General features: G+C 43.5%; 1 protein-coding gene across 3 annotated transcripts; it reads left to right on the top strand.

Annotated features, from left to right (window-relative positions):
• The first annotated feature begins 2326 nt into the window (after positions 1-2326).
• Positions 2327-18671, top strand: LOC113168172 (butyrophilin-like protein 2). Of its 3 annotated transcripts, none has more exons than XM_033326656.1 (7): positions 2327-2416; positions 9113-9454; positions 9526-9636; positions 10201-10527; positions 12398-12727; positions 13131-13454; positions 17280-18671. In XM_033326656.1, the coding sequence occupies exons 1-7, from the start codon at positions 2380-2382 to the stop codon at positions 17369-17371; spliced, it is 1563 nt and encodes a 520-aa protein (XP_033182547.1). In that variant the 5' UTR covers positions 2327-2379; the 3' UTR covers positions 17372-18671. The 3 variants fall into 3 exon arrangements, with proteins under 3 accessions (XP_033182547.1, XP_033182548.1, XP_026224974.1); XM_033326657.1 differs by having other exon boundaries at positions 10201-10214; positions 12415-12727; XM_026369189.1 differs by lacking the exon at positions 12398-12727.

Raw genomic sequence — 18671 nt, forward strand, 5'->3', positions numbered from 1 at the left:
TCCCAGTTCCTGTAGGAGCAACAGTACAAACTGCTTTGTTACCTGCAAACACTCCATACTGCCCTTAGTTTCTGCATGGTTGTTATGTCACAGTGAAAGCAAACCAAACACAGCACTAAGAATATGACGTCAACAGCTAAAGTGGTCAGTTAAGATCTTTTTCTTCCCTGGAAATTTCCCAAGAGTAGAGAAAGCTATCGGACAGAAACCAGTCCGATACTTGGCTTCTTCTTCTATTTCTGAGTAAACCGAGGGTTTAGAAACACACAGATATTTAGATTCTACATGTTCTAAGTAAAACAAGTTGAGTATTTTATCATTTGTAGATATTTGTTTATGTGGACACATCACAGAAATGACTAAACAGGACTAAAAACAAATCAGGACTAAAACTAATCAAAGTTCTTAATACACCTGTCATTATTGACCTCATGCTAATTTAATAAACTCACAGTGACTATAGTATAAAAAGTCTGTTCGGTCTAATTAGTAGAAAAGCTGTGAACGTTCTCACTGTTGTCGGCCATGTTGGTCCGTTTGAACACGTTGATCTGTTGCTGCTAAAGTGATTTTTATTACAACACTTGAATATTTACTGTGTGTCAAATGGAAATTTATTTAACTTCTGTGCTGCATTATCAACAATATCTTTCAGTTCATTTCTACTCATGTTCACCAGTCTCAGTTTAAACTACATCATCATCATCTTTAATGTTTTCCATCCCAGTCTCACTGGGAACAGGTGTTAATAATTCAAACTGTAATTAATATGAGTCTTTCTCTTACAGCTGTCTTGACAGTGTCTAATAATACAAAGTTTTCCATCTCCTGTTCCAGCTTTTAGTCCCACTTCAGTCCTCCACCAAGACAGAGGATGTTAGTGGAAATTAAGAAAGAAGCTCTGGACAAGCTTCAGACATTTCACCGACAAAAACTCAGTAAAACACCTTCACTAAAGGAGCAGACATCTGGATTTACAGCTGCACTGGGACATCAGTGGCATTACTTTGATTCTATACGAGCCATGTTAGACCATGAGTAGAACTGGTTGCACAGGTAGTAGCCTCCTCCTGGTGAACAGATCTGTAACCTAATGGGCTTCATGTGATCACTAATAGAACTGAGTTAGAGAAAAGAGTTGTGGAACGATTGGAGAGTGGAACATTGGGAACGTCCTTCAGATTGTGTATTTGGACGGTGACAAAGAGAGGGAAGGTAGTGAGGACTGAGGGGGTCACACTACCAGAAGGCAACATAGCAGACACTGAAGACAGGTAGTACCTAAGTAGTACCCAGTACCTATTCTAAGTACCTTAGTACCAGTGCAGGCAAATGGGAAACATGAAGAGAGATGAACAGCTCCACACTGTCGGTTATTAGATCCCCTGCTGGAAAAAGAAGCTGACAAAGGAAGACATGGAAGAAGTAACATCCATCAACCTGAAGGAGGAATTTTAAAACATTATTAGATGAATCATTGTCACTGCAGTGTTGATCATGTGACAACAACCACAATGCTTCAGCTGCAGGTTAACGTGGTTTGTGGTTTGGGACTGTTTTTAAGTCTGTTTAGTTTTCTGATTCAGGCTTGGATTCACTCATTCTTTGTTTCAGATTTTGTCAGTGATCAGAGTCTTTTGTTAGTTTTCCCTCAGCTCACCTTTGGTACTGTAGCTACTCACCTAGAAGCTCAGTTTCTGATTGCACATTTGTTGGGTTTCCTTCTGAGCTGAGTTCTTCACCTGATATTTTGTTTTGTAAAGTTACTCACCTAATAAACGTATTAACTTCATTACTTTGACGTGGTCTTTTGTTTTCAAACTAGGGTTCACTTTAGTGAAATGTTAACTCATATTATCATTCCCTGGCTGTGAAGTGTGTGGACCACCGACATGGTAAGATGTGTGCTTATCTGTTCTCATGATGCTAGTTCAGGCCTCTAATGAAAACGCTGGCTTTATCAGAGGGCTCATCTGAAATGAGGTCAGGCGACACACTCTGCCAGTTAAGAGCAGATCACTGCTGGGTTATAACAAGACTGTTCAGACATTAACTGTATGAACACAGTTCAACTGCTTAGAGCCATGTTCGTGCTCTCTTCTACTTTAGATGCAAATAAAGTTGACTACAGAACCAGTATCCAACTCCAACAAATAACCTGTGAAAACAGTTTCTTCACCTTCCAACAGCTGCTTCTCTGGAAATGGCTGAAAGTGAAACTAAAGTTTTATCTGTAGTGAAACAGACGTGTCAGTTGATAATCAGGAGGAGGAAAGTGCCAACTGGCTGTGAAACGACATCCTGAAGCTGTTTCTGAAGTCTTAGTTTACTAAGGACTGGCTCTGTGGAGACTATGGTTGTGGTAGTTTTTACAGGAAGATGAAGATGTTGGTGGTGTTTGTGATTCTCGTGCACGGTAAGAGAAGTTTCCTCCCTCTCAGTGATCCAACATTGGTTCATCTAGGTTTCAACTGTTTGATTACATCATTACAACATGAAGAAAAATGAATGTTTTTTTATTGTTGTTTTTGTTTTGTTTTTCTTCTTTTCTGGCTCATGTATAAAAACCTGGATATAACCAGAGTATTTGTTTTTACATTTAGATGTGACTGAAAACTTTTTTTTGCTGACAGAGAATTGAAAATTTGAGTGTTTGAGTGAACGCACTTTGAAAAGATAATTTCCTTTTCATTTATTCAAATTATTACTATTTCTACATTTATATCCACACATTGTTCTATTCTGTTCTATATGAAGGAGCATCAAGGCCAAGAGCAAGATTTTTACTCTTTATTTTGCTTTTAGAGAATAAAGGGAAATGTTGAGAATAAACATTTAAGATTAACATTTAAATTAAAGAAGGAATTAAAACTACCTGCTTAGACCATGTGCTTCAATACAAAATGCAAAATAGCTCATCTAGACAAAACTGGACTTGGTTTTGTTACTAGGACATTATTTTTCTTTAAGCTCATAAACACAGTGTAGTAATACATATTACTGATTGATTTTTGTGAAAATTGCATCTGTTCAGAAGGAGAAACCAAACAAACTTGGCTGAGAGGTGGCTGCAGTTGAGTAAACAGATATTCAGGTCATGGATGGATGGACTGTGTAATACAGAAATACAGAGAGGATATGTTGCATTAAAAGACAAGTAGTTTGATGCTGAAAATGTGCACCCCCCCTCTCCGCCACCCCACCCAACTGCACCCAGTATGTAAACTGCCACATAAGGGACAATAAAACTCTGGACATTCTATATGCTAATGTCAACAGCGCATAACCTGGTTCATCTCTCCCCTGCTTACACTCTAGTGGTAAAACAGCAGACACCACAGGTTAAAACAGTGAAGATCTGGACTGAGGAGGCAACAGAGCAACTAAAGAACTGTTTTAACACCACAGACTGAGACATTCTCTGCAGTTCACATGGGGAGGACTTGACAGTCTCACACAATGCATCACAGACTACATACATTTTTGTGTGGGAAAACACCGTGCCAACAAAGACAGAGCTGTGTTTCTTGAACAATAAGCCCTGGGTCACACCTTTCCAGTCCAGGCGTCTCCTCCAAGCTGCAGCTGTTCACACCTCAGCACCAAGCAGTCCACTCTGCCCTTCCTCAGACCACAACAAAGGGACCCCCCCCCAACAACCCACAGCTTCAGACCAGCCACCACCCACTCCCCTCTGCCTCACTCTGAACCAGGTCAGGAGGGAGTTAAGGAGGACAAAGGCCAGGAAGGCAACAGGCCCAGATAACATCAGCTCCAGGCTCCTCAGGGAGTGTGCAGACCAGCTCTGTGAGGTGGTCCTGTCCATATTTAACATGAGCCTCAGCCTGGACAAAGTACCAGTTCTCTGGAGGACTTCCTGCCTGGTTCTGGTTCCAAAACCAAGACCCGTCGCCTTAACCTCCCACCTGAAGAAGGCTATGGAGAGGATCGTCCTCAGCCACCTCTGCACCCAGTTGAGCTCAGCACTGGACCAGGCATCGAGGTGGATGACGCCACCATCTACCTGCAGTATCGGGCCCTGTCTCACCTGGAGTCCCCTGGGAGCACTGTGAGAGTCATGTTTTTTTTATTTCTCTAGTCCTTTCAACACCATCCAGCCATCACTGCTGAGGAGGAAGCTGGAGGTGGCAGGCGTGGACCAACATCTGGCTGCTTGGACCATCAACTACCTCACAGACAGGCCACAGTTTGTGAGGCTGCGTGACTGTGTGTCTGCTATAGTAGTCTGCAACACGGGGGCACCTCAAGGGATTGTGCTCTCCCCTTTTCTGTTTACACTGTACACATCTGACTTTAAATACAACTCCTACCACTGTCACCTACAGAAGTTCTCAGATGACAGATCACAAAGCAGCCGAGGCCAAGACCGACTTCAGAGTAGCATGTGACCAACTGCAGTCTCCATACGCATCCCATAGGGCAAACGGTGGATCCAAGCGACGAGATCTCCAGCCAGAAGTTGGGCATCAGGACGACTCAGACAGGTCCAGAGGGCAAAGGGTGGAACGACGTGTAGCTCGGAGAGACAGGAAGAGGGAAATAGAGAGGTAGAGAAAGAGAAGAGGAGAGATGGCAGTTAGTTGTATTCACAGTCAGATAAAGATTGAGGTGAGATAAAGTTTGAGGGGATCATCTCTGACTTTGTGGGCTGGTGTGAAAATAACCACCTGATCCTAAACACAAGCAAGAAGCTGGTTCTTGACTTCAGGAGGTCCCCTCCACCACACACCGGTGAACATCCAGGGCTCAGACATTGAGACTGTGGACACATTTAAATACCCTTAACAATAAACTGGACTGGTCCAGCAACACGGACGCTCTGTACAAGAAGGGTCAGAGTCGCCTTCACCTGCTGAGGAGACTGAGGTCTTTTGGTGTGTGCAGACAGCTGCTAAGGACTTTTTATGCCACTGTGGTGGCCTCAGTAGTCCTCAGTAGTCCTTTTAAGTCTATACTACTACTACTTAGATTTTTTCTCCTCACTGAGAGAAAAACTCTCAGGCTCTGTCTCATTTGTACCAACTGTCTCCACGTCTCCATCAGTCTCCCTCTTCTCTGAGTGTGAGTGAGATCATGCACCTCATCACCAACAGGACAGAAAAAAAACTGCTGCAACACAACGGACTTCTTTAACAGGACGTTTCTCTTCACTGGATGTGACATCACATGATGATATGATCATGATTTCAACATGTTAACATGACAAAGTGGAAATGACATAATCTGTGTCCCTCAGGTTTTCCCTCCATCACTTTAGAACCGGGCAGAAAACCCGAATCCCAGCACAGGCAAAAGTGTCAATACCAAGTCTCCAGGCTGAAATCAGCACTGTTTTCATCTTAGACTGAGAATTTACCTTTGTCTGTTTCACCAGTTCACAAGCATGATGAAGCCTCTCTGTAAAAACTCACATAGTCAGACCTCTTACTGTGTGGACAGACAAGTAAAGACCTGATGAACTGTAGAAGGATCATCTCTCTACAACAACACTAGCTCTACCTAACCACAGTGGAGTTTCTGCAGTCTGCAGAAACAGTCGAGTACATGCTTTAATCTCAACTACCTTAGATGGAACAGATGATTCAGTTCATTCACAAACAGCTACAGCGTCCAGACCCACTCCCAGATTCACAGATTCTCGAAGTGGAGCAGATTTGTTCCGTTCAGATAATGCTGGGAAAATAAAACCAGTATTTCATCATAATATGACACTAAATAGTATAAAGCTTGTTTGCTGTTCGCATCCTGCAGATCTACTGAACTACCCTGTTTAGGATCCAGTGCTCCAACATCTTGAACTTACTGTGTAAAGACTTTAGTTGTGATCTATCTGATCTGATGATCCCAGCTCTGTTCACAGAACCACCTTCAGTGGACCTGGTTCTCTCCCCTGCCTCTCAGCTGCATGTTTGGATGGATCTCTGCTGTTTGTATTGGTTCATATACTGTACTGAGATGTTCAATATCTCCATAAATCAAATATCACCAAATGTATCTGCTGCTTGTAACATTACTTCAATTCAATTCAATTCAATTTTATTTGTAGAGCGCTTTTTACAATTGACATTGTCACAAAGCAGCTTTACACAACCAAAGAAACTATGGAAGTTTACACGAACAGTGCATGTGTATAAATCATAATAATCAGATTGTCCCTGATGAGCAAGTCGAGGGCGACGGTGGCAAGAAAAAACTCCCTGAGAAGGCAACTGGAAGAAACCTTGAGAGGAACCAGACTCAACAGGGAACCCATCCTCATATGGCTGATTACATGCTGTGTAGGCAGCAGTCAGTCCAGTATAACTGTTAATGTCTTTAAGTTAATGTGGAGTCCAGTTAGTTATTGCAGGCTCTGGTAGACCAGTCTTCCAGTGTTCCAGTCCTGGACTATCGAGCGTTGAGTCGAGACCTCGGAGAAACAGCTGCCGACGTCCGTCGAGGCCACGACCGTCTTCATGGTAGAGTGGAACCAACCCCAGTCACCACATGCATCCAATAGGGACCATACAGGGGATCCAAGCGACAAGATCTCCGACCAGAAGTGGTGCACCAGCATTAGTGACGTGTAGCTCAACAGAGAGACAAGAAGAGGGAAAAAGACAGAGGGAAAGGGAAAAAGAGAGTGGAGGAGAGAAGACAGCATCTAAACATACCAGTTCATGATAATGCTCTACGTCCATGAGTCCTTCCCAAATCTATTTGCAAAAATGCTTGACTAAATAAATAGGTTTTTAGCCTAGACTTAAGTACTGAGACTGTCCCGAAAGCTGTTTGAAGGCTATTCCATAACTTTGGGGCTTTGTAAGAAAAAGCTCTGCCCCCAGCTGTAGTTTTCATGATACGAGGTACTGACAGGCAGCCAGCATCCTTTGATTGATGTAGGCGTGGTGGATCATAAGACACTAGCAGTTCCCTTAGATACTGCGGCACGAGACCATTTCTTCTTCTTCTTTCGGCTTTTCCCATCAGGGGTCGCCACAGCGAATCATCCTTTTCCACCTAAATCTATCATGAACATCTTCTACCCTCACACTAGCCAACCTCATGTCCTCTGTTAAGACATCCATATATCTCCTCCTTGGTCGTCCTCTTGTCCTCCTGCCTGGCAGCTCCATCTCCAACATCCTTCTACCAATATATTCACTATCCCTCCTCTGAACATGTCCAAACCACCTCAGTCTGGCCTCTCTGACTTTGTCGCTAACACAGGCAACGTGAGCCGTCCCTCTGATGTACTCGTTCCTTATTCTGTCTAACCTGGTCACTCCTAAGGAGAACCTCAACATCTTCATCTCTGCTACCTCCATCTCAGCCTCTTGTCTCTTTCTCACTGCTACCGTCTCTAACCCATAGAGCAGAGCTGGTCTCACCACTGTCTTGTACACCTTTCCTTTGAGTCTTGCTGACACTCTTTTGTCACACAACACTCCTGACACTTTCCTCCACCCAGTTAATACCATGCTTACAGATTATGTTGCCCAGAGGAAGCATGTAGAGGGAAAAAAAGCAGTGGGCCTAAAACTGAAGCCTGTGAGACACCAAACTCCACTGGAGAGCATGTGGAGTAATCGCCATTTAGATCTACATACTGATAGGGATCAGTGAAATAGGACCTAAGCCAGGAGAGGGCCGTTCCCTTAATTCCAACAACATTTTCTAATCTGTGCAGGAGAATACTATGGTCAATGGTGTCAAAAGCTGCACTGAGGTCGAGTAACACAAGCATAGTGACTCAACCCTGATCAGAGGCCACTGGGAGGTAATTTACTACTTTAACAAGTGCTGTCTCTGTGCTGTGATGAGGCCTAAATCCTGACTGATAGAGTTTGTGTATGTTATTTCTATGAAGATACGAGGATAGCTGCCCAGCTACTATCTTTTTGAGAATCTTTGAGATAAAGGGGAGGTTTGATATCGGCCTGTAATTGGACAGCTGACAGGGGTCGAGATCAGGTTTCTTGATTAGCGGTTTAATAACTGCTAATTTAAAACACTTTGGGACATACCCACAGCTGAGTGAGGAATGTATGATAGTCAGCAGGGGTTCTATTATAACATTACATTAGTTTGTTAAACCCTGTTGTGGAAATTTTCATCTGCTGGTGAAGAATGAAATAGAGACTTCTGCCGGCCGACAAAGTTTCATTCTTTGCAAAGAAGGTCAATCAACACGCGAGCGGTGAGAGTGAAGAAAGACACTGAACTAAGGGAAATAAGGGTTTTTATACCTGGGAACCCCCCCAGGTTGGTGCCACCACCTTTTGTCTGCTGTAGGTGTTGTCACTATCTCCCTGGGATGTGGGTTTGCAGGAGTTTCCCGCAGGATTTCACACCCAGGTGATAGTTCCTGAGGCTCAGACAGCATGATCAAAAGACAAAATTTGTTTCAGACTTTGGTGAGAAAACAGAAGGTTGGAAGTTAGATACCAGGAGATACAAAGAGCTAAATTCCCATTACAACCCACATGATCCATAAAGTCATAAATACCCTGAGAAAGTACTGGAATTTGAAAATTGGCCTGGAATGTTTTTGAAAAGGCCGGAAAATAAACATTCCAGACAATTTAATGCAGTTTGATGAAATCAGTTGAAATCATGATGTGTTTTTTTCAATGACTCCATGTTTCATTAGGCTGTTAATGTGTTACAGAGAATAAATAACCATTAATATTTCTAATACTACAATAAATAAGAAATTCCTCAAATGTACATAAAATCTAATGTCCTGGTATCTGATAGTTTAAAGAGCAGCTGCACCATACTTTTTTCATTCATACACTTTGGTTTAGCATGTGATGGTGATTTTTATACTAAATGTTGATTTAATAGACAAAAATTTATGACGGAGTCTGACTGAAGATCTGCACATACTCGTGCTGTATTTAAAGTTGTTTAATTTAGCTCCACATGTATCAGTTGCAACAAAGATTTTAACATTAATGAATCAATATTTATAATTAAATAATATCAAAGATATAAATCTGAAAAGAGCTTTAAATAATAAGAACATTTTGAATATTTTAACTTTTAGTAAAGTTATTTAAGTATAGTTTGATGCTAACACGTTCCTAATATGTCTGTGTCCTCACAGTTTCCCAGCATGCCTCAGCTGTGGTCTTGTATGAGGGGGACCACTTCCTGCTGCCCTGTGAGTTTCCCACGTTTGAACTGGACAACCCCACAGTGGTGTGGAGCCGCTACGATCTCAGTCCTTCAACCGTCCACCAGCGTCAGAAGGAAGGTGATGAACTTAAAAACCAAAACCAGCTTTACAGAGACCGAACATCGATGAGGACTGACGCTCTGGAAACTGGAGACCTCAGTCTGAATCTGACAAAACTGCAACTCTCAGACAGTGGAACCTACACCTGCTCCGTCACATCAGCTATATGGAGAGAAAAGAGAGTGACAGAGGTCCAGCTGCAGGTCAAAGGTCAGTGACAAACCACAACATCTACTGTAGATACAGGTCAGAGGTCATATTGTTCTTTATGTTCTCCACAGAACGATTTCCATCCTGGGCCAAAGCTCTCCTGATTCTCCTGGTTCTCCTGGTTGTTGTTCTTCTTGTTACTGGGGTTCTTTTAGTACATTTCCGTCAGTACTTCATGTCAGGTACGTCACTACTACTACATTACCCATAATGCTGATGGTTCCCATCTTTCCTCTTGTTGCTCCTTGACTGTGAAGACAGACTGAGAGTGAGGAACCAATCAGAACCACACTGAGAATGAATCAGTGATCATTAGTTCCTGATGACTGTAGAGAAGGAACTGATCCGTTTCTGTCTTTATCTCTGTTTGTTGGAGAAAAACTTTTTCTCAGTAAAATCTCAGTAGTTCAATGTTCATTTGTGAGGATGAGGATTTATTGTAGTTGAGTAGTTCTTAGTTTAGTGTGAGGCAGCAGCTGGTTCAGAGTTCATCAGGATGGACTCGTTAACAAAGTGGTCCATTTGTAGATGAACAGAGATCAATGAAGTCATCAGAATGTTCTTAGAGAATCTCAGAGTCTGTTCTCAGGTAACTTCTAATTACTGACTGATTCTTTCATTGGATTAGTTTCTGACTCACTGCTCAGTGAGGTCTGGGATTAGAAGAGAAGGACGGGACAGTGAGGTCCTGATACCATCAGTGCTGCTGTCTGTCCAGATGATGTTGTGGTTTGTTGTCCTCTCAGTCTACCAGGTGGAGGTGGATTCAGGGGCGGAGTCTGTCCTGCTGCCCTGTAAAACCACAGTTTGTCTGCCTGGGGACATCAAAGTGGAGTGGAGGGACAGAGACAACTGGGAGGTCCATGTGTATCCGAACGGTTCTGATCAGCCTGAAAAACAGCATCAGTTTTTCAGAGGTCGAACAGAGATGAAGAGAAACCTGCTGAAACCTGGAGACCTCAGTCTGACCCTGAAATACCCCACGGACGAAGACACAGGAACCTTCACCTGCACCGTCTACAACAGGGAGGGAAACATCCTGATGAAGAAACAAGTGGAGCTGAAGGTCCAAGGTAAGTCTTTAAAGCTAAGAACCAAACATGATTATTAAAGACCAGCTTCTGTAGAACTCATTCAGTCCTGATCTTAATGAGCTTTAACTTGATCCTACAACCATGATACAATCAAATCTGAGAACCCACCTACTCACGTACACCACATCAAAGTGCTGCTGTTGAGGCGAGCTTCCTCTGAGCTCCAGCCTCCACAAAGACTCAGGTCTATTAGTACTGTGAAGAAATCCACTTTATTCTACTGTGAAGTCCAAATGATGTAGTGACTCTAAAGAAAGAGAACAAATGATGTGTGAGGGAACATTTCTAAACCAAAGGCTCAGCATGTTGTTAGTGAGGGACTCGTTGCTTCATCATTCAACTCTGCTTCTTTAGACTTTAGTAAAGATCCTCCTCACTAGTTTTTCGTATCTAAGAAATCAAACTAATCTGCTGTGAAACAGAAATATGTGATAGTTTCATAGAACAAAGTCTCCTTAAAACCGAGGCTCAGACACTTTTGGTTTTCTTCACTAAATCAGAACATGTGACAGAGAAGAAACAGGTCAAATTCAAACTGGAGTTTTTCACCATCATCATTTCATTTGTCCTTTTCAGTCAGAAGGAAATATCTGGATTAAGGATTTAGCAATTAGGTACAAAGCTGCTGCCTTCATGTGCTGTTGGAAAATCCAACTCTGATAGTAAAATTAACTAGATGTGATTTATTTGACACTTGATTTTCAAAGTGTGTGAAAATGTGAGGCTCCAACATCTGCAGCTTCTCAACACAGCATTTGAAACCATGGTAGCAGCAGAGTTTTCATGTTAATTTCTATTCAGGAAGTTATGGAGCAACAATAATGGAACAAACCAAATGAAACCAAGTGAGGGAGATTATTGTCCTGAGGTTCAGAAGAAGCCAAACAGTCACTTTTCTCTAGGTGAATGTATCCAGCAGCACAATGAGTCACATTTGATGGTGGTTCAACTTCTATTCAGGAGTTAGAGTTTGCTGCCTTCTAACTTCTATAACGTTAGTTTATGAAATGTTTTTCTCTTTATTAGTTTCACAGATTTGCTTTCAAACATGAACCAATATTTAAAACACTGTGATTCTTAACATCACTCTCTTATATAAACCTTTTTTCATTTACACAGTAATTTACTGTCATTTTTTTTTCACTCCCACTCAGTTTGACATATTTAACCCAAACATCAGTATTTGGTTCATCACCTGTTTCCAGCTTTAACTTCATTATTTAACATTTTAATGACTTTATTTTGAACATTGATTTAACATCTGATGATCTTTGTCTAAACTAAATGTATAATTATTATTTTAAGTTCTGTGTTTGTGTTGTTGTAACAGTTTATTTAGTAAAAATAGAGAAACCAGTAAGTCATTTGGTAAAACAGGTTCATCCATAGAACCACAACACCCTGTGAACTGGATCTATCTACTGGCTCCATGGGTCAGTGCTCCACACGTATCTATAAATGTCTTTTCTTTGAGTCTCCAGATAAGATCCAGTGGACAGAAGTAAAACTAAATCACCTCAGGTTCTACAACTTCCTTCAAATCACTTTACTTCAGGATCCAATCAGATAGTTCCCATTTCAAAGCAGAATCAGGAACATTGTTGTTCTATTGATGGAGTTGAACAGGAGTTCCATTAGTCTGTATCATCCAGTTGGACTGAAGCAGCTGGAACTTAGGATGAACTGTGTCAGAGCTTTAACACCAGTTAAGTCAGCTGCAGACAGGAAAATATCCGACTGGAACCAATCAAACATGTTTTCACCCCAAATATTTCACTTCATACCCTCAAAGAAAATGTGTCAGTGCTGCTGTCTGTCCACATCATCTTCTGCTCTGTTGTCCTCTCAGTCCAACAGGTGGTGGAGGTGGATTCAGGGATGGAGTCTGTCCTGCTGTCCTGGAAAACCACAGTTCAGTTACCTGAAGATGTTAAAGTGGACTGGAGGAACAGATTAAACTGGAAGGTCCATGTGTATCAGAACGGCTCTGATCAGCCTGAAAAACAGGATCAGTTTTACAGAGGTCGAACAGAGATGAAGAGAAACCTGCTGGAAACTGGAGACCTCAGTCTGACCCTGAAATACCTCACGGACGAAGACACAGGAACCTTCAGCTGCACCGTCTACAACAGGGAGGGAAACATCCTGATGAAGAAACAAGTGGAGCTCCAGGTCAAAGGTCAGTTCAAAGTATTTATGCTAAGCTAACTGTTGTTTTGTTATAAATTTATTAATAAAAATCAATATGAGCAGAGAAGAAGACAGGAGATCATTTCCATGTGTGAACACCAGCTGATATCAAGAAACTGATTGGTGACCAATCAGAGTGAGACAGTATTGATCAGAAAGAGTTTGGATCCAGAAGAAAGTGGAAGGAAGAAGAAAGGAAAGCGGATTTAATAGTTTGGATCAGAGAAAGATTCAGAAGGTTTTAGTTTCTAGATTTCTGTCGCCTGTGACCTTCTGGTCTGATCTGGTTCTGTCCTTCAGGTTTCTCTCCAACTTTGTCCTCATTCAGTAAAGTGATTAAAAACTGCTGCTGCTGTCTGTCCAGCTGATGTTGTGGTTTGTTGTCCTCTCAGTCTGTCAGGTGGAGGTGGAGGAGGGAGTGGAGTCAGTCCAGCTGCCCTTCAGGACCACAGGGGACCTGCCTGAGGACACTACAGTGTGGTGGACTGACAGTTACAGGTTAGTCCATAAATATCAGGACGGCTCTGATCAGCCTGAAGAACAGGATCAGTTCTACAGAGGTCGAACAGAGATGAAGAGAAACCTGCTGGAAACTGGAGACCTCAGTCTGACCCTGAAGAAGCCAAAAGTCAGAGACACTGGAAGATACGGATGTAGAGTTTATGACATGGAGAAAAACTTACTGAGAGGGAAAATTGTGCTGCTTCAGGTCAAAGGTCAGAACTAAGATACTTCTTTTCGACTTCTGTCTCTCTCTCTGTCTTTTCTCTCTACATGTCTCTCTCTCTCTCTCTGCTATGTGACTGAGAGCTTGGAGCGTTTTTCTGAGTTTTTTTACAGTTTTTCTTTCTTTTTTATTTATTTTTTTCACGGTGGTGTCTTTTTAACGTGTTGTTGTACAGTCTGGTCTGCATAGAGGGGGGGTTGGGTTTTTTTACGGGGTTTGTGTGTGATTTTGTGTCCGACCCGCACGTGCAGGTGGAGGTATGCTCTTCACCGAGCTGACGAGGAAGCACGGCCTGAAAGTGGCCGCTGCCTCCCGGTTCTCTGTGAATGAGTGTGTGGTTGCTGTGGTTGGTCCACAAAGTGTTAAATCGGCTGCGAGGATGAACGGCTTTGTCGTTCTTTTTATGGACAGCGTTGATAAAGTCCAACGGCTGGTTGAAAGTGCTGTTGTGATCAGTGACTCCTTTGTTTCTGTGTCTCCTCTCACGCAGTCCTCTACGAAAGTGACTCTTTCTAATGTTCCACCGTTTATTGGTGACGAGCTGCTGTGCAGAGAGTTGTCCCAACACGGTTTTGGCTGTGGGAGGGGAGGACATCTCATCAGAGCTTGACCCAGGGCTGGTCTGGTGGTGTCAATGATGGAGGGAAGCAGCATGCAGGGGGCAAAGGTGGGGAAGAGGTGGATGGGCAGGAGCAGGGTGGAGGTGAAGGGCAGCAGGAGGGTGGGCAGGAGGCTGAATCTGAGGCAGGTGAACTGAGGGGTGACCAGGCTGAGGTGGTGGTGACTGATGCTGCTGATAACACATCAGTCGTAGAGACAGTGAGTAAAGGAGAGGTGGTGACGTGTGCTGAGGAGCTGAGGACTTAACAGGAAGCAGTGATGGACGAAGGGGACAGTTGTCCAACAGAAACAGGTGGAAAGAGAAAAAGTAAAACAAATGTGAGCAGCTCCCAGGACCAGTCTAGGGCTGGGAAAAGTGTCAGAGGTAGAGACCTGAGGAGCCTGAAGGCGGCTGAGTCGGACTGTAGTGTGGTCGACGGCTCTCCCAGCACAGATGCTGAGATGTCTGGTTCTACTTCCTCCCAGTCTCAGAGACAAAGAGCGTACAGTGTTGAAAGAGTTAAATTGTTTCTGCTACGGACTAAAAACTCAAAGGGAGTGAGAATTGAAGATAATTTTTCTGATAAAGAACTGTTTGTGAACTCCGTCCGTGGTCAGATGAGGAGCAGAGGTAAAGGGGGCTACACAGACCAGGAGATTTACAGACTCAAGAAGATAGTGTTCAAGCTGAGCCAGGAACCTGAGGATGATGGAGGGTTGTTCTAAGTGCTCACTCCCTGCCCTGGTTTTCCTGCTGTTGATCTGTGGTGGTTTTCTCTTCTTTCTCCCCATGACTACTGGCTCATCTCCGCCTCCTCCACAGGCTGATGGAGGCAGGAAAAGCTGCCTTCAGTCCTCAGTAAGTGGAGCTCCACAGTAACAACGACTCTGTGTTCAACTAGAGACCATCCACTAACTCTATGTCCATTAAAGACGGTTTTAAACGACACATTTGACTGAAATGTTCCAGGAAGTGAAACTAAAGGTCTGTTGAGATAAAGTTCGTCTGAAAACCAGACGGACACTTTCTAACTTTTCTAGCAGCATTGAAGCTGCTGTTTGTGCTGGAGTTTGCAGATACTCACCTCTAGTGATGAGCAGAGAAGATTCAGAGTTTCTAGTTTTACTGGTGGAAACGAATCCAAACTTTCCGACTCTTCCGTCTCGAACCACGAGGCTCGATCGAGTTGAACTGTTCCGGATACAAGAAGCTGCAGGGAAGATATCAAGCTGCTGTTTGTGCTGACAGCAACAAATCCTCACATCCTGGTAAAAACCGAGATGGACGCTCCCTCCCATTTTTTCTTAGGTCTGGAAAAGAGGAATGGCCAGAGCAGGTACATCCACAGCCTACGCTCTTCTGCTGTGATGGTCTTCCCCAGGCTCTGAGGAGGTAACGTGATCCTCGGTGAACCTCTGTCTTTGCAGTAGCTGTCTGTAGCCTTGCAGAGTATGAAAGGAGGGAGGGCTCCTGGGTTCGATGGTCTTTTAGTTGAGTTCTTCAAGGATTTTTGGCCTGAACTGGGGCAGGATCTGCTCAGTGTTATTGCCGAGAGCTTGATGGAGAACTCTTTGCCCCTCAGGTAACAACGAGCAGTTCTTACTCTGCTGCCGAAGACTGGTGACCTTCATGACATTAAGAACTGGCGTCCTGTCTCGCTGCTTTGTAAGGATTATAAGATCCTGTCCAAGAATCTGGCCAACAGACTGCGAGAGGTGATGGACCAGGTGGTTCACTGACAATGTGATTTTAATTCGGGATGTTTTGAAACTCACGGTTCATTGGGAATAGACTTGGGTCTGATTTCACTGGACCAAGAAAAATGGGTTGAACACCCATATCTCTGGAAAACCCTGGAGAGGTTTGGTCTCAGCCCTGCACTGTTTTTAATGGACTCCACTGGTTTTGGTATTTCAGTTTTACCAGTGTTTTATCAGAGTGTTTTTTCCGATCCTGGAGGCTGTTTAGGTGGGGGAGGCTGGATCCTTCAGTCTCCCTGTACTTACACAGGGCCCGGTTGGAGGTACATGACGGCTCCACTCCGGGTCTGACTCCAGCTCTGCTCTCTTCAGGACTGACAACACTGAACCACCTGGTTCACATGGCTGGTCCTGACCTGGGAAACAAACTGGCCGTGGCCTCGGCCTTTGATCTGAGATCAGCCTGGGTTTCGGAGAGGATTTTGAAGCTGGTCTTGACTAGACTGTCTGCTGATGAGCAGCAGATGCTGCAGGATTACTGCAGTGGCGTGGAGAGTCCGGATGAGCGGGATCCCTTTCCTGAACTTGGTTTTACTTTGGACTTTAGAGACTCGACCAGGTGATTTGACCTCTACACCATCACGGGGAAGACTCTGTACGCCTGCTGTGTCGTTGAGTTGAATAAAGACCAGTTGAGGAGCAGGAAGGACACAGTGTGGAGGAGGAAGCTGTCTCGAGAAGTAGGGCTGCAACCTGCATGGAGGGTCCTCTACAAGTCCCCCGCTGAACAAGAGAACTGGGGATCTTCAGTGGATGATCTTAAATGGGGTGATTGCTCTGAACTCATTCACCAACAAGATCAATCCAGAGGTTTTCTGCACCTGTGTGCACTGTAGCCTGCCGGAGACCGTTTTCCACTGTTTCATGGACTGTGACCGACTGCGTGAGCTGTTTGAGGTGTTGACTGTGATCTTTGAAGGTTTTAGTGAAACTTGGATCACGACTGTTTTTATCTTCGGGGCTGGATACCGCAGAGCAGACGCCACAAAGTGGCAGCTGCTGAACTTCTTGTCTGGTCAGGCCAAACTTGCTATTTACAAGACCAGGAAGGACGAGGGTCAGGAGGTCACCTCTGTGTTCCGGGCTTTTGTCCGGGTCAGAGTGTGGCTGGATTTTAAGTTCTACAAGTTTATGGACAACCTGTCTGGTTTTGTGCAGCAATGGTGTTACGACGGTGTCCTCTGCTCTGTGGTGGAGGACGAACACTGTTCTTTAAAGATTTGTTTATTTTCAACAGAGGCTGAACCCTCTACTTATGGATGTGTTTATTTGTCTCTGTCCATATTCCTTCTTTTGTTTAATGTTGTGTGTATGATGCTTTGATCTGTGACACATATTTTGTTTGTTGGTGGTTTGTTTACTCTGAAAATTTGGTGAATTAAAGGCTCCTGCAAACTCAATTCTTTGTCTCTCTACCTGTCTCTCTCTCTAACTGTCTGTCTCTCCTCCACAGACAGAATTCAGGACACAGATCAAACAGTGGACATCAGGAACAGAAGCAGCTCCACTGATCCAACTCCTCTGATGGCTGATCAATCAGTTTGATCGGTCTGTTGATCAATCTTTGATTATTGATCTGATCGGACTTTGGATCAGAGACAAACTGGAAGTGAAGGAGCTGATGGACGATGGATGAAGACACGAGGACGCTTTGTCTTCTTTTTCTTCACTCTGACTCCTCCTGACACACTCACTATTGATCCCTATTGATGGGTGCTGATCAGTGATGTCACAGTGTGATGTCACATGTTGATCAGATCTGGACTCCAACATGTTCTTGTGTTTTTTTGGTGACTTCTGCTTTAGATCCTCTGAACTCTGACAGAGGTCTCACTCTGGAGGAAACTCTCCACACTTTGAATCTCTTTGTTTTCTTCTCTCACTCAACATGTGACAGTTTTTATCTGTTGATTCAACACATTTTCTAAAACACTGTCACACTTCTCCAAACATTTCCTCCAATCACCAGCTCACTTTCTACTGTTCAACACTTGATTTGTCCTGGCCTGGTGGCTCAGTGGGTAGATCATCTGCTTTGGATGCAGGTTTGGGGTGCAAACCCCACCACAAACACCAGGTGTGTCCTTGAGCGAGACACTCCACGCCAGCTACCCGGGCGCTGCATGTAGCTGCCCACTGCTCCCCCAGGGGATGAGTTAAATGCAGAGGACAAATTTTGTCTGTAACATGTAAATATGACAAATAAAGGTGTTTCTTCTTCTTCTTCAAGTCATGGCTCAGAACAAACTCAGGGAATTTATTAACTGCACCTGATTGGTCACATTGTGCTATGATGTCATCATGCTCTGACCAATCAGCTGCCTCAGACTTAAAGTGTGTTGAGCTGCAGTTCCTCTAACGTCCACCAGATGCTGCTGTGATCAAACTGACTCTATTGTAGTGAATGGGAAACTTCTCTCTACAAAGTCAGAGCAGATTTTACACAAGTTCAACTTTCAGCAGATTCACTGAGCCACATTTTCAGTCACACACTCCTAAAAAATTGTCTGGGGTTTTAAATATTTGTGCTTATAACGTTGTAAAAATATGTTTTTCTTGATTTAAAATTGTTGTTTTCATTTTCTTTAGTCACTCTGCACTACATTGAAACTCCGCCCCCTGCTGTTCAACATCAACATCTGCAGTAAAACTGCTGCAGAGAAAAACTTTATTTATATTATTTTATTTGTAGGATATTGACAACAGATAAAATCAGATTATTGTGTTTCAGTAAAACAGAATAAGTCTATCTGATGGTCACTTTAGACGATTTAGACGAGAGAGATCTGATTTTTAACAGTTCACATTAAATTGTTTTCTTTTTATTTTGTTCTGAGAGAGGAGT

The sequence above is a fragment of the Anabas testudineus genome, chromosome 18 (genome assembly GCF_900324465.2).
Source record: "Anabas testudineus chromosome 18, fAnaTes1.2, whole genome shotgun sequence".
Classification (NCBI taxonomy): Eukaryota; Metazoa; Chordata; class Actinopteri; order Anabantiformes; family Anabantidae; genus Anabas; species Anabas testudineus.